We start from the raw sequence: 15764 nt of genomic DNA, 5'->3' as shown, positions 1-15764 counted from the left end.
AAAAAAAAAGGTGCCGGAACTTACACACATCATACAACCCGCCTTGCCTACCCTACAAGGTTCCCTCCCAAAAAGGTGCCAGAACTCCGTTCTGGGTGTTCTATGAGAAAAAAAAGCCCTGCTCCTCATCCCCTAATACCAGGAGCAACATCAAATCCCGTTTTGAATGGTGACTTGTGTCAAGGTTGACCTTGTTTTAACATCGCTTCATTGACAAGTTCATCCCAGACTAACAAATCAGGGCAGCTGTGGTTCATCTTTCACGGTTGCCTCCTTTGGAAACAAACCATCAAAACAAAGTTAAACCGCGGTCTATTTTTAAAGCCCACCTTCTCCTGGCTTGAAGTACAAACTCACCCGAGGAGGCGGGGAGGTTCTTCTCCTTGCCCGGAAGTCCCCCCCGGAGAAGCCAAACGCCGGCACCGGGCAGGCAGAAAAAAAAAACAAGCCTGGGCAAGCCAGAGGTCGTCAGGGAGTGCCGCTGCTTCGCTTCCCGCCCCTCCTGCCGGGCGAGTTCAGCCCTCGACAGCGCAGCAATACGCCTCTCTGGGGAAGAGTGCCAGGCCGGCCCTCTCCGATCCGCTGGCCGCCGAGGAAGCGCTGAACTACCCCGGGCCGGACCGCGGGAGGGGATCAGTCGCGGAAGGGGAGAACCGCTGCGGAGACAGGTCCGCGGTGATAAGGGCAGCATCCTTCTCCTGCTTCCGTGGCCTCCGTTTGGTTTAACGCAGAGAAACCGGTCATGAGGATTCGTGAAAATCGGGGGCTTATTCGCGTTTTATTTTACACGTCCAGAAAGCGAAGAGGAATTTTTTTTTTTAAGTGCCGTGGAGTCAGTGCGAGCGGGATATACCCGATGTCCGCGAACGTTTTTTTCTGATTTATGTAACGGAGATGCACTTTTATCCTGTGTAATTTTGTGGGCAAGTTAATGCAGAAATAGCCACTACCAATATGCTGCCTCTGTAAACCGCATAGAGAGGGCTGTAAAGCACTGTGAAGCGGTATATAAGTCTAAGTGCTATTCAGCAGGGGTAGGCAACCTCGGCTCTTTTATGACTCATGGACTTCAACTCCCAGAATTCCTGAGTCAGCATAGCTGACTCAGGAATTCTGGGAGTTGAAGTCCATGAGTCATAAAAGAGCCGAGGTTGCCTACCCCTGTGCTGTTGCTAATGCTGTTCTGGGGTTTCTGCAGGCAGCAGTCGTCGCTTCTGTCCTTATGCGGCAAAATCCGCGCTCTACTGCGTAGGTTACGGCTCCAAACCCTCGAGAAGGGCTGCCTTTCGCTATCCACCTCAGCATCTCCAGCAGCCGCCGCCTGCGAAGTAGTAACGGGGCTGAACAAGCTCCTTTCCTTTGAACCAACGAGAGGGAAGAGGCAGAAGGCCTTCTCGGCAATATGTCAGCCAATGGGGAAGGCCGGAAGGGGTTTTGTCCAATGGGAAAGCGCCGGAGGTTGGCTCAGGGAGCCACGTGTAGGAAGTATTTGCCGGAGTAGCTGAAGTAGCATGGCGGCCCCCGGTCCGAAAAAAAGACAGCAAAGGCAGCGCGGCGCTTCCGCTTCGGCCGCGGCGGGACCCGCGTTCTCCGCTTTCCAGCCACGTCCCTTTACCCTCCCTTCCGTCGGTCCACTTGCTTACTTTCCCTCGCTTCCCCACTACCTTCTCTTCCTTTCATCACTTTCGTTGTTCTCAACATTGTCTTAAAGTCCTTTTCTTTTATAATTAAGACATAGATTCCTTACTTACAGTCTTTCACATCACGTACGAACAACGTTTGAAAAAAAAAAGGCTAGGATGAAAATAGGGTTGAATTATGAAGTAATTTGGACAAATTTGAAGTTGAGGGGGTTGCTGTATGGGATGAGCGGTGAAAATAAAACATGCATAAAAATATATAGCATGATTAGCAAATGCATCAACTTCTGCTAGCTATGATCAATGCTCTGCTAATGGGGAGGATTGTATTAATCAGAATGGACACATTTGAGCCTGTTTGTTCCTGCTTGTCCAGCTTTTCAATAACTGAGTGAAGGCATTATTTATTTAATTAGATTTATTTAATTAGGTTTGATCTAAAATAAGTTTTTTACTTCCCAGGTCCCTGCTGGCGAAGAAAGAGCTTGGCAGAAAGCTGGCTCCAAGTTGAATGAAGAGATCTCTAGTGATTCTGAACCAGATGTGTAAGGATATGCCAAATTGCCTTGGTATTTTTTTTCTCTAATTAGGAAGATCATATCATAAACATTAAGAATTTGCACAGGAATTTCCTATGGAGATGGTTGCATGAAGCTGATAATGAGAGAAATGCTCTATGAGACCTCATGATAATATAACAAGTGGTGGATTCCTGAAGTATAATTCTTTGTGGCATCCAATGACTCCAAAAGTCTGTACTTTAGGAATCCCATGGGATATAACATTGAATAAGGTATCACAAATTTGCATTAGGGATTGGGACAAAGTACTGAAGTATTTTCTTTGAGGGAATTGGACAGTAATTTTCTCTTGTTGATGGATAGTTCTTGAGGTGATATAAAGTATTTCTTTGTAAATTGTTTCTTTTGCATCTGTAGTCCAGCAAATAAAAATGAAGCAGAAGAAGAAATTGAGGAGACACCACAAGAGAAGAAACTGAGATTAGCGAAACTATATTTGGAGCAGCTTCGCCAACAAGGTGAAGAGAAGCTAGATATGATTTAATTAGACTATTAAACAATCAGATTAAAATTCTTAGTATATGAAATGAAACCAGTCTTTCTATCTATGTACCTATTTATCTGTTAAATTTATATAGCCTATCATGACTTTGGGCAGCTTACAAAGTTAAAAAATAAATAAATAAATAAACAGAAATAACCCCAAAAACAATAGCATTAAAAACAGTAAGATTACTGAAAACATAATTGGTAGGAGAGCATCATTCATTTTTCTAAATGTGCAACTTATTAGTAAGTTCTCCACAAATGTCACCAGATCCCCAGGCCAGGTGGCAAAGCCATATCTCCAAAAGGCCAGATTGATCATGACTAATCTTACCTCTGAGGAGAGGAAGTTCAAAAAGACAGGCACTTCAGCAGAAAAGACTCTCCTCCTGGCCCCATCACATGACTTTGGACCCACCATATGACCTTTCTGATGGGATGGATAGGTATGATTGGGTTGGGGTGGTCCCTCAAATACCCCAGCCCCATGCCATGTAGGGCTTTGTAAGCCTTCATCTGCACCTTGACACAAACTAGTAGCTGATGCAGTTTACGGAGCAGAAGTGTAACTTGCACTGCTGTAGATGTGTGCATAGCTGCTGACGCCTCTGCATTTTATACCATTGAAGCTTCCAGATGCTGTTCAAGGGCACATCCTTATAGACTGCATTATAGGTAAACGATTTAGATGAGGGAATAGAAGGAGAACTCATCAAATTTGCAAACGACACTAAGCTGGCAGGGATAGCCAAGATCTAGATTTTGTTGGATAGGGCCCAGTGATCAAGTTACTCAGGATCCAGATGGATCTTGAGAGACTTGATCATTGGGCCCTATCCAACAAAATGAAATTCAGTGTAGAGAACGGTTGCGGGAATTGGGTATAGCAAGTCTAGTGAAAAGAAGGACTAGTGGGTGACATCATATCAGTGTTCCAATATTTGAGGGGCTGCCTTAAAGAATAGGAGGTCAACCTATTTTCCAAAGCACCAGAAGGCAAGACAAGAAACGATGGCAACTAATCAAGGAGAGAATCAACTTAGAACTAAGGAGAAATTTCCTAACACTGAGTTCAATTAACCAGTGGAACAGCTTGCCTTGGGAAGTTGAGGGTGCTCCATCACTGGAGGTCTTTAAGAAGAGACTGGACAGCAACTTCTCTGAAATGCTATAGGGTCTCCTGCTTGAGCAGGGGGTTGTACTAGAAGACCTCCAAGATCCTGTCCAACTCTGTTATTAGTGCATGAGCATTGGGTCTCCTGGTCCAGAAATACGTACAACTGGCACACAACATGAAATTGCACAAAAGCCAACCTATCTATGATTGCCACTTGTTCATTTGAGCAGGAGTTGTGAGTACAAAAGGACTTCCAGATGGTACATTGAGTTTGCCTAGGGCAGTGTCACCCATCCAGAATTAAAGATGGTAAATTCCCAGATCCTTGTAGTCCCAAGACCTGAAACCATTCAGTTTTGCCAGAGTTAAATTGAGTCTGTTTTTCCCTATGTATAATTAATAGTACATTAATTATATTAGCTACTTAACCTGTTATGAACTTTTATTTGCTTATTTAAATTTTCAACTATTTGAAAAATTCAGTCTGAACAAAGATGGCTGGGAATTTATCTTGAGAAGTGTGGAGATTTAAAAAATCTATTCTTTTGTGTAAAGAAGATATATAAGTAGTTTCCTGAAATTTATGAACTGGGAAATTTTATATGTGTTTTTTAAACCAATTTCTCAACTGTTTTAGAAGATGATTTAACTTATTGGAGATACCAAAATACTTTTTGATGAAAAACCCTCATCCTACTTGGTAACTATTGGTTCTGGTCGTTTGTTTTACTGATGAATCTTCAGGTTTTGAAATTTATTTCAGATTAGATTTTTTGGTTAAGTAAACATAGCTATGTCTAATTTTTCCCTCTGGCAGAAGAAGAAAAGGCTGAACAAGAGGCTTTTGAGAAAGATCTGGTTGCTGGCCGATTAAAGGAAGATGTGGTGAGTAGGACATGAGGTAGTAGACTGGAAAGAAATTGGTGCCTCTATCCAGTGCTTTTTTTGTTAAAAAAAAAAAAAGGTGCCGGAACTCACACATGTCATGCAACCTGCCTTGCGTACCCTACAAGGTTTACCTTTGTAGTTGAAAAAAAACCTAAAACTATCTAAAAGACTAGGATTTTGTTCAAGGTAAGTTAATACTATTAATGTTACCATGCACTGTGTGGCTTTAAATTACAAGAAGGCATTTTATTAATCTTTTGGGACATTTACTACTGGAATTCTCATTTAGTTTAAAGAGTGGAAATGTCAGCTTTCTATGTGGAATGAAATTGGCTCAATAAAACAAAATTTGGTCTACCTTTACATGTGACCAATACATAATTAATATATATTATTATTAATAATACCCCCAAATCACAAGACATTGGCTTTATTCTTATTCTTCCCCTCTGCAGTTTGAATATAAAGTATAAAAGACTAAAAAGAGATTTTCATAGACATCCCAGCCTTTGAACTACCCAAAGAACTGAAACAGCAAAGTTTTGCTGTTGGGCAGGTTTCCACGCCAGCCGCCTTTCTTTTCTCTCGCTTCACCTCTTTTTAACCTCACATACACCCCACCTTCTGTAAGGGAAGGCAAAAGGCTTACACATCCTCTCGTGAAAGATGGCCTCCATGTTTATGTGTCTCCCCATTATCGGCTTCCACACCACATGGTCCAACCCAGCCAATCAAGCCACGCTCTGGCTGTGGTCCTCCGGCACCTCATGGCTCCTCCTAGAGGAGGCAGACAGCGCCAGAGGGGACCCCGCTTGCACTGTATCGCCAGCGGGGCATTTTCAAAAGCAAACGAGGATAGGAAGGGCAACAACAGGAAAAGAACGCAACTCTGGAAAATCCATCGGAAAAAGGTGTTGGAACTCTGTTCCGGTGCGTTCTATGACAAAAAAAGCCCTGCCTCTACCTGTCCTGAATTTGGCATTAGAAGGCTTAAAAAGCCCCACCTTCCTCATGAAGTAAATGGTATCTTCTCACTGGAAAGTAGTGGAGTTCATTGCTCTCCATGCTTCAGGCCTTGTTAGGCTCAATTCTAGTTGAGTGTGGGTATAGCTTTTATAAATCACAGTCACTCTCCTACATAAAGAGATTAATAATATGCAAAACACAAGCATGCCTGTTTGTTTAACCTTGGTCCATGTTTAAGTGGCAAAAAGAGTATCTATGAGGGCTTTTAGATATAAAGTCAGTGGTTTGACAGAGAAATTGTACAGTCAAAGTGATATGCACAGAGTTTCCTTACTCTTGTGAATAAGCATCTCTTCTCAATTCAGTCTTTGTTTAAAATATATAGTGATTTATCTGGCATTTGTAATCTGATAACTTGTAGTGCGATTTCTTTTTTACATCTACAATCATCTTTGTACTCATTCTGAAGAAAATTCAGGCTGAAAAAAGCTGAGTAATTTTGGAGAAGTGACTTTTTCATGGGCTTTTCCCATCTAATCCTTGGAAACCATTTCCTGCCTTGCTTCCTTTCAGCCATAAGCCAATAAGGTAGTAATGAGTCTGATACTCTCAGTGTCAGTTTGGTAGAAGTATGAGTTGAAGTTCTTAAACGTGAGTATCTCAGAAATCGCCATTTAGTCACTGATTCTTTTGTCAAAACTGAAAGGAGATTGTAATCACTCTTGCAAGTCCATATAGAAGAATTTAAGGTCCTTTTTAAAAAAAAGGAAAATAACCCAATTTAATATTTAGCTATAGCTGGGTATAAGAATCTGATCCATATACTTTTTCCTAATTTATGTATTTTGTGAAGTAGGAAGAAGAGTCAATCTAATTCTATTTTATTTGTCCCTCATAGCTTGAACAGAAAGGAAAATTGCAGCGACAAATTGCCAGCAGTGTAAGTAGAAACTTTTTTCCCCCACAATTGTGCAGACTTTCAAAGCACCTATTACTCTTCCTCGAACTACAGGTGGTGTGGCACTGCCAATATATCAGCTTATGGAGCCTTTTATTATTTGAGATTGTTGCAGGATTTTGCTGGTTTTTATATGTTCTTGCCCTACGGACAAAATTATTTATTATATTTAAAACATTTATTCTTATGCCCAACTCCGGACAGCTAACATTTAATTAAACGCCACAAACAAAAGCAAAAAAACCCATTGTGTCCGAGGCCATTCATATGCTTATGTAGTAATTATTTTTTAAAGATGCGCTCATCTAATTCTCTGGGACAATCCCTGAGTCTTCAATGCCATAGCAAATCTTCAGTGCCTGCCAAATCTTGAATGCCTGGCAAGATAAAAGCCATCTAGATCTTGAAGGTTATGCCATTGCAGAAAACAGGGGCCACAATAGGGGAGCACAACAGATGACACTGTGTAATGCAAGGGACAAAGATGCCCACCCTGTTGGATATGGTGGGGCAGAGTGAAATAACAGAAGAGAGATCCTACAGATAATCTGGCTATCTGCCATGAAGGTCTTTAGGTGGTAATCAACATCTTGAATTGCCTCCGTAATTTCCTGGAATGGAATGGAATGGAATAGAATATTATAGAATTATAGAATTAATTATAGAATTATAGATTGTGTGATTGGCTACACAAGAAATTTGTCTCTGGTGCATAAGCTCTCAGTGTACATACAAGCAACAAGTGATAAATCATGATCATAATCTTAAAATATATCATCATAAATCATAAGATACAACACTCAGTGATTGTCATAGGATACTAAATAAGCAATCAACATAAGTCATACTAGGATACTGAGTAAAACAATTAATATAAATTGTAAGATACAAGCAGCAAACCAATGCCCTATACATTGTCTTGAGGGAAGTTGAAACAGTTTATGTCCAGGATGTGAGGGGTCTATAGATATTTTCACAGCCTTCTTTCTGACTTGTGCAATATACAGGTTCTCAATGGAAGGCAGACTGGTAGCAATTGTTTTTCTGCAGTTCTATCTATTGAAGTCTGTGTCTGACTTGTTTGGTTGCAGTGCCAAACCAGACAGTTATAGAAGTGCAAATGACAGACTCAATAATTCCTTGTAGAACTGTATCAGCAGCTCTCAAAATAGTGGATGTTGTGTCCAAAATAGTGAGGCATACTATAGTGTGCCCAAAACTGCCCACCCCAGCACATTCTGGATCAATTGCAATTTCTGAGTAATTTTCTTTTCTGTTTTCTTTTTTTTAAAGTTTTATTAATTTTTAAGAATTACAATCCTTAGAGCTTAATAAACAATATGTTGTCTGTGTTCACATATTTAACATTAACTTCTTCAATATAAATCTATTCAGTACTGCACAATCCAGTATTTTTTCCCTGATCCTCCTTTCTTCCCCATATTTTTTCCATTTCCCCCTCATTACACAATTACAATTCTTGGTACTATTGATGTATACAAAGCTAGATATAAACATCTTCATCATATTTTACTAATATTGTACAAATAACAATAATATCAATTCATAAATCAATATCTTGTTTTTCATGCTCTTGTTAAAGTTTAATTTCCCATCAATATTTAAAGTAGATTTTTAGATTAGATAACCTTTATTGTCATTTTTTCCTGTGGGCACAATGGCACACATTAAAAATGAAATTTAGTTGCTTGCTCTCAAAGCGTACACATACATAACACATTTAAAACATATTATATACAACATGTATAGACCTACACCCTTACATATAAGTAACGTAAATATTAATCACTGTCCATCTTGAATACATAACGGAAGAAGGAAGCTTTAGAGTTCAGAAGGTTAATACTGTATGGAACAAAGCTGTGACTGAATCTGGATGTTCTGCTTCAGCTACCACAGCGCCTCCTCCCAGAAGGTAACAAGGAAAACATGTCATGAAGAGAATGTGTAGTGTCCCAGACAATCTTGCAGACCCTGCTCAAGCAACCCTTATGTACTATGTCCTGGATGGAAGGGAGGGAACTGCCAATGATCTTTTCAGCCATCCTCACCACTCTCTGAACTGTCTTCCTATCTGAAGCAGTATCTTAAAGTATCTTTATCAGTTATGATTTTCTCAATATTAATTCCATTTATATAGCTAAAAATTTTATTCATACCAATCCTCTTATTTTTATATTTCCCATATCAAAAAAAATGCTATTTTAATTCTAAATCATATCTTTCATTATAAAAGTCTAATTATATCTAAGGGTCATCTGCTCTTTTAGACATATTCAAACAAGTATTTAAATATATGATGCCTCTTTAATAGGTCAAATCTTTTATTTTTTAAATCTAACTCTCGCTTTCTTTCTTTGCCAAGTAGCTTTCTAAGCCAAGGCACTTAAATCACCCAGGAATTTTCTTTCTATTCTTATGAAAGTTGCTTGACATGAGGAAGACAATTTAGGCAAGGTATTTCGGGGGGGAGTTCCCCCCATTTATGTTCCTTAAGCAATTCCCACCTTCCTTCTTCCTCAATTTCTCCCCTCATCTTTTGTCTCCCAAATTGTAACATTTCCACTGACAGCTCTATGTTCCATTCCCCAAAATCTTCTTCCTTGTCATCAGGTGCATCTTGAGGGTAAAGGATCTTTTGCATTTTCATTGTTATGGGTAAGTCTTGCAGTATTTTATTTGTGTATGGTAGTTCATATTTCCCTTCTTTCATCTCTTCCGTTTCTAGGTCCATTTCCTCTGCTTCATCTTCTAATCTCTGGTTTATTTGTTCATACTTTGTAGTCATTGTCTGGAAACTTTCTAGTTATAGATTTAATTTGGAAATTTGCTCATTATCTAAATTATTTTTAGTCTCATTATGGTTTCTTTTTATGTCCTCTTTGTATGCAACAATTGTTTGGTGAATTAGTTGTAGTGTAGAGTATATTTCCTTCTGAAAGGTGTTTATTTTTTCTTGAAGCATCATTCCTGGAGATCCTCTAATATCACCAGTCTTGTAAGAGTAGAACAAAGTTTCCCCTAATTTCTGGTCTTTATATGTAGCCTTTATAATCCAATAGATTCCAGAATACAGGTCCAGTCCCAAAAGCAATATTTTATAGTGATCCTTGTCTCAGGCATCCAAAAATTGTCAGTCAGGCAAGGTTATAATCCACAATGTTCAAGTGTTCAACCTCCCTGAAAACAACTCACAAGTCTCTCCTAGCCAGACGTAATCAAAGGTCAGATTTTTTTCTCTCTCCCACTAGCTCTTGAGATTAAAAGTCCAAGGTCAGTAGGTGTTTATAGTCCAAAAAGGTCAGGGTGATAAGTATACCACAATATTTTCGTTTATTGCCAGCTGTTCTCCCTTAAACTAGGAGTCACCAAACAGCCAGGAAGCTAGTTATAGTGCTGTACTCAAATCCACCACTAGTCATTCAAAATCCATTTTCCACTCTTAAGACAAAGGATTGATTTCTTATATTTCACCTCAGTGTTTTGGTTTTTTTCCAAAGAAAAAATCTTAACAATTATCTCAGTTCTCAAATTTCAAAACTGTAGCTTTATGTTACTTCCACTTCAATATTGTGTATTTCTGTCCCGCATAGAATTTAAAACTCCGCTTCCATTCACATTCAGTAGTTTTTAGCTTCTTGGGATCCTTTCCCAGGAAATTCAGTTGTAAAATAGTAAAGAAAGGATCAATATTCCCACCCATTTCCAAACATGCTGTTTACGATGTGCTAATTGGTGCTTTTCTTCTTCGGTTGTCAGCAGCTAATGGCTGGCTATAGAAATGTAGCCAGTCTTTCCCCTGCCAGTTTGGAGGGCTTTTCTCAGATCGAATGGAAAGACCGTCATCACTCCGTGATCGACGAGACACCCCTCTTTCTTCATCGCCTCTTTGGGGTGACTTTAGATCCTTTTTAGGACCCCCAGCAGAGAGAAATCAGATGCGGAAGGCAGAGGAGCCCTGCCTTCCTGCGTACATTTCGCTGCGACGCAAAACCGGAAGTCCAATTTCTGAGTAACTTTCAAAGGCATACTGTTGATATCTAATCCTGTGCTGGTGGATAGGCTTACCTAGTAGCTTTATGCATACATTAAATATGAATGGAGAGAAAGTCCTGAGGAAAACTGAAAAACAGAATGGACCTCTTTCCCTCACTAATACAAACTGGAATCTCCTCTAGAATGAAAACCACTGCAGTATTATGCCCCCATTCTCACTCCTACCTTGAGCTAGTCCGGAAGGATATAATGATTTATAATAGAAAAGGCCACAGAGAGATAAAGAAGCAGCAGATCGGATGTACCATTACCATCCTGATCCCATCAGAGATTATCCTCAAATGCGATCAATACCATCTCATTACAGAATCCAGTTCTGAAACCAGACTGAAGAAAGTTGAGATAATCCATTTCCTCTGAAACTATAGTCCAGTGATGGCGAACCTTTTAGAGACCGAGTGCCCAAAAACTGCTGGCCCGCGGGCCGGATGCGTCATCTGGAAGTTGTGCCCACCCCATTGCTGGCAATGGCAAAACCAGCCCGATACGTTGCGCGATGTCATGTGACGTCGCGAGTTTGACATGTCTGCCTTAGTTGAACTGTGCATCCATGCTTTAGAAGTAACCCCTAGCTCCATCAGAAAGCTGACAGGATCCGTTAGCCATCTGGGGTAGACCAATTAAATAGATTCTACTTCTGTGGTGAAGCACAGTTGTTGAAAACTAGGCAATCAAATTCCAGTTAACACTGTGTCATAAACTTCAGTGGTATCTCAGCACTGGGCAAGTTGATAAACTGCTATTTTTTTCACTTGTAACTTTGGTTTGGAATGCTGATGTAGTTGGTATTCTCTGAATAGTTGCTGCCTCCAGACATATCTGACATCAAGATACTACGAGGTCACCAGTTGCCCATCACCTGCCTAGTCATTTCACCAGATGACAAATATATTTTCTCTGCATCCAAAGACTGTTCGATCATCAAATGTAAGTTTTATTTTCTGTAAAAAAAAGATAAACTACAAGAAAGAAGAGGCATGAAAAAAATATTCTAAACTTAATACATTTATATTTTTATAACCCTATAAACATTATGACTTTCTTCTATAAAGATGGAAGATTCAAAGGATCAAATTTACACTGCCTCGACTGAATAAATCAGTATTGGAGTAATGGAGAGCCAACTCCAAATGCTGATGGGCCAAGTATTGGAATCAGCATATATTTTTATAAGTGCATGATTCTTAACATGCTCCTTTCCATTGATGTATTATCAAGCTATTTTGATATTTTTGACTTATTCTTGTAATCAATCTTCCAATTTTAATTACTGTATAGAAATTTGGGATTGTAGCAAACATTTAATAATNGGGGGGGGGGGGGGGGGGGAGGTGTGGCTCAGATAGGCTTTACAGCTTCCCTTTAGAAATTAGATTTGTCCCTAAATGTCCCGGTCTTCTGGAAACGCCTGAAAATTGAATTACCTCTCTGGATGTAGATTGCAGAGCAGCGCATCAAGCCAGCTTGTTTATGAGATATTGAAGTTAGGTTGGCCTCTATGAAAAGATTAGCTTGGCCTTCACTTGGATCACTTTTGTAAATTTTAATTCTTTAGTAGATCTTGGTTTGGTGAGCAGCAAAGTTCAGCAAAAGTTACTGTGAATATGGAATTGGCAGAAGTAATTATTAATAAATTAATGTGGGTCTGGAGAGTGAGCAGTATCTGACTAACATCATACTTAACATATCTTAGTCCTTTTCCGAACTTTAGTATATTTGCAGTTGAAGTGAATGAAGTGCAGTTCCTGAGTCACTTATTCATGTTTTTGAGGCAATTGACACATGATGGAAGATAATTTTTTTCTCAAATTATGGATTTTACTAAAATAACTTTCAGTTTTCTAGCTTACTTTAAAGTGTCAAAAAAGAATTCTAACATTTGAACTTGACTTGAGCATCTTTATGCTGCAGGGGATGTTGAGAGTGGAAAGAAGCTCCATGTGATACGTGGAGGAAAAAAGGGGGCAGAGGGCAGCCATGTTGGACATACCGCACATATCATTTCAATGGCTGTCTCGTCGGATGGCAAATTCCTGGTAAGAAGAATCTTCTGCTATGCCGAGAAAGAGAAATCAATTCCATGCAATTCTAGCAGTGTTGGCAGAAAGTTTTGAAGTTTGTTTTCTCCTCTGTGGTGGTGATGGTGATCTTTTAGTACAGTAGAGAGATTCTTCTTCATAGTTCTCTAGAATAGACTATGTTCAATAGATCCTCCTATATCAACTAACTGTTGATATGTGGGTTATACATTCAGCCTGTTCAGTGCTGTAGAATCTGTGTATCTTGAGGAAATTTCCCTGAATCTAATCAATGGTTACAATAGGCACCTCTATTCATATAGACAGGCAATCTCCCTTTTTGCTCCAGGCAGTTCTATTGTTTATTCCAGCTGGACTCCTTTTCTCAACACCAAAACCAAACCAAAAGGCAGTTAAAGAATGAGATGTTTGAGTCATGCTACTGTAAGGAAAATATTAAGGCATTAAANGGGACTGGCCTAGGGGAAACTTTTAGAGGGGGTTTTAATTATAATTTTAATTAGACCAATTACTAATATTTCCCTTTTAATTAACTTTTTAATCTGTAGTGTGATATTTTTGTATTTTTATCCGGTTGTTAGCCGCCCTGAGTCCGCAAGGAGAAGGGCGGGATATAAATCTAAAAAATAAATAAATAAATAAATAAATATTCTCACCCATTTCCAAACATGCTGTTTACGATGTGTTAATTGGTGCTTTTCTTCTTCGGTTGTCAGCAACTAATGGCTGGCTATAGAAAAGTAACCAGTCTTTCCCCTGCCAGTTTGGAGGGCTTTTCTCAGATCGAATGGAAAGACCATCGTCTCTCCGTGATCGACGAGACACCCCTCCTTCTTCATCGCCTCGTTGGGGTGACTTTAGGCCCTTTTTAGGGCCCCCATCAGAGTGAAATCAGACGTGGAAGGCAGAGAGCCCTGCCTTCCTGCGTCCGTCTTGCTGCGACGCAAAACCAGAAGTCCAATTTCTGAGTAACTTTCAAAGGCATATTGTTGATATCTAATCCTGTGCTGGTGGATAGGCTTACCTAGTAGCTTTATGCATACTTAAATATGAATGGAGAGAAAGTCCTGAGGAAAACTGAAAAACAGAATGGACCTCTTTCCCTCACTAATACAAACTGGAATCTCCTCCAGAATGAAAACCACTGCAGTATTATGCCCCCATTGTCACTCCTACCTTGAGCTAGTCCGGAAGGATATAATGATTTATAATAGAAAAGGCCACAGAGAGATAAAGAAGCAGCAGATCGGATGTACCATTACCATCCTGATCCCATCAGAGATTATCGTCAAATGCGATCAATACCATCTCATTGCAGTATCCAGTTCTGAAACCAGACTGAAGAAAGTTGAGATAACCCATTTCCTCTGAAACTATACTCCAGTGATGGCGAACCTTTTAGAGACTGAGTGCCCAAAAACTGGCCCTGCCCCCGCTCCACCCCCTGCCCCGCCCCCACCTCATCCCCCACCCTGTCTGCCTGCAGGGCCACTCACCGCCTCCAGGGCCCGCCGCAGATTGCCCAGGCAGCCCAACAGCGCCATGGCGGCCACACCCTCTGCCTGCGCCCCACAGCATCAACTGTGCGCAATGGGGCGTGAGGCCAGAGTCTTGTCTACACTGCTTGGCTGCCATGTCCTTGGCTGCACTGCTCCGTGTGGGCCACGCTCAGGGGCGACTCTCCTCCAGGGAGCTGCTGGTGAGGAGGGGGTCGTGGGGAAAGAGAGGTTGGGGCAACGGCATGTGTGCCCACAGAGAGAGCTCCAAGTGCCGTCTCTGGCACGCATGCCATAGGTTCACCACCACTGCTATAGTCCAATATTCTCACAAGCCCAAAAGGAAAAAAATAAAGTGTAGACAAAAATTGTTCATTAGTATTGTAAGCAGCAATGGTTTCGTGCAGACAGACCACTACCTTGTTCAGTGCAGGAGGTACCACCTTCCTGAAACAGGGATGAATTCTGCCTTGACCCATGACATATTTTCTCCCAGAAGACTTTCAGAAGGCCAAGAGAAACATGAATCTAATATACAAATGGTCCTAGAGACTTAGACACTTTTAAACATGTCGGCTAAATTCTCTTTGTCCTTCTCTAGCAGCACTCCAGGCATCCCTTCTACCATTTTATCTTCCAGAGCGCCTCTGAAAAATCAGAGGGCTCCCAGGGACTCATAAACAGAGAAAGACTGCCAAAAGCGGTCTAATTCAAGACTGAGGTTGTGATTAAGGCCTTAGTTGAATGTGCATCCATGCTTTAGAAGTAACCCCTAGCTCCATCAGAAAGCTGACAGGATCCGTTAGCCATCTGGGGTAGACCAATTAAATAGATTCTACTTCTTTGGTGAAGCACAGTTGTTGAAAACTAGGCAATCAAATTCCAGTTAACACTGTGCCATAAACTTCAGTGGTATCTCAGCACTGGGCAAGTTGATAAACTGCTATTTTTTTCACTTGTAATTTTGGTTTGAAATGCTGATGTAGTTGGTATTCTCTGAATAGTTGCTGCCTCCAGACATATCTGACATCAAGATATTACGAGGTCACCAGTTGCCCATCACCTGCCTAGTCATTTCACCAGATGACAAATATATTTTCTCTGCATCCAAAGACTGTTCGATCATCAAATGTAAGTTTTATTTTCTGCAAAAAAAGATAAACTACAAGAAAGAAGAGGCATGAAAAAAATATTCTAAATTTAATACATTTATATTTTTATAACCCTATAAACATTATGACTTTCTTCTATAAAGATGGAAGATTCAAAGGATCAAATTTACACTGCCTGGACTGAATAAATCAGTATTGGAGTAATTAATGGAGAGCCAACTCCAAATGCTGATGGGCCAAGTATTGGAATCAGCATATATTTTTATAAGTGCATGATTCTTAACATGCTCCTTTCCATTGATGTATTATCAAGCTATTTTGATATTTTTGACTTATTCTTGTAATCAATCTTCCAATTTTAATTACTGTATAGAAATTTGGGATTGTAGCAAACATTTAATAAT

At 40.2% G+C, this 15764-nt stretch overlaps 2 protein-coding genes across 2 annotated transcripts in view; one reads left to right on the top strand and one right to left on the bottom strand.

Annotated features, from left to right (window-relative positions):
* The window catches only part of PARP3 (poly(ADP-ribose) polymerase family member 3), a 28331-nt gene extending 27949 nt beyond the window's left edge, over positions 1-382 (bottom strand). The window contains exon 1 of the mRNA XM_015819996.1: positions 358-382. The gene's annotated coding sequence lies outside the window, so the exon portion shown is untranslated. The remainder of the gene's footprint in view (positions 1-357) is intronic.
* Positions 383-1483: 1101 nt separating this feature from the next.
* RRP9 (ribosomal RNA processing 9, U3 small nucleolar RNA binding protein) overlaps positions 1484-15764 on the top strand; it is a 22256-nt gene continuing 7975 nt past the window's right edge. The window contains exons 1-7 of the mRNA XM_015820029.1: positions 1484-1583; positions 2088-2185; positions 2579-2679; positions 4642-4709; positions 6577-6618; positions 11514-11640; positions 12625-12749. Coding sequence (XP_015675515.1) covers positions 1512-1583; positions 2088-2185; positions 2579-2679; positions 4642-4709; positions 6577-6618; positions 11514-11640; positions 12625-12749 — 633 coding nt within the window. The 5' untranslated portion in view covers positions 1484-1511. The remainder of the gene's footprint in view (positions 1584-2087; positions 2186-2578; positions 2680-4641; positions 4710-6576; positions 6619-11513; positions 11641-12624; positions 12750-15764) is intronic.

Source organism: Protobothrops mucrosquamatus, unplaced genomic scaffold (genome assembly GCF_001527695.2).
Source record: "Protobothrops mucrosquamatus isolate PMUCROS unplaced genomic scaffold, P.Mucros_1.0 scaffold_152, whole genome shotgun sequence".
Classification (NCBI taxonomy): Eukaryota; Metazoa; Chordata; class Lepidosauria; order Squamata; family Viperidae; genus Protobothrops; species Protobothrops mucrosquamatus.
This window is presented reverse-complemented; position numbering and strand designations above follow the sequence as displayed.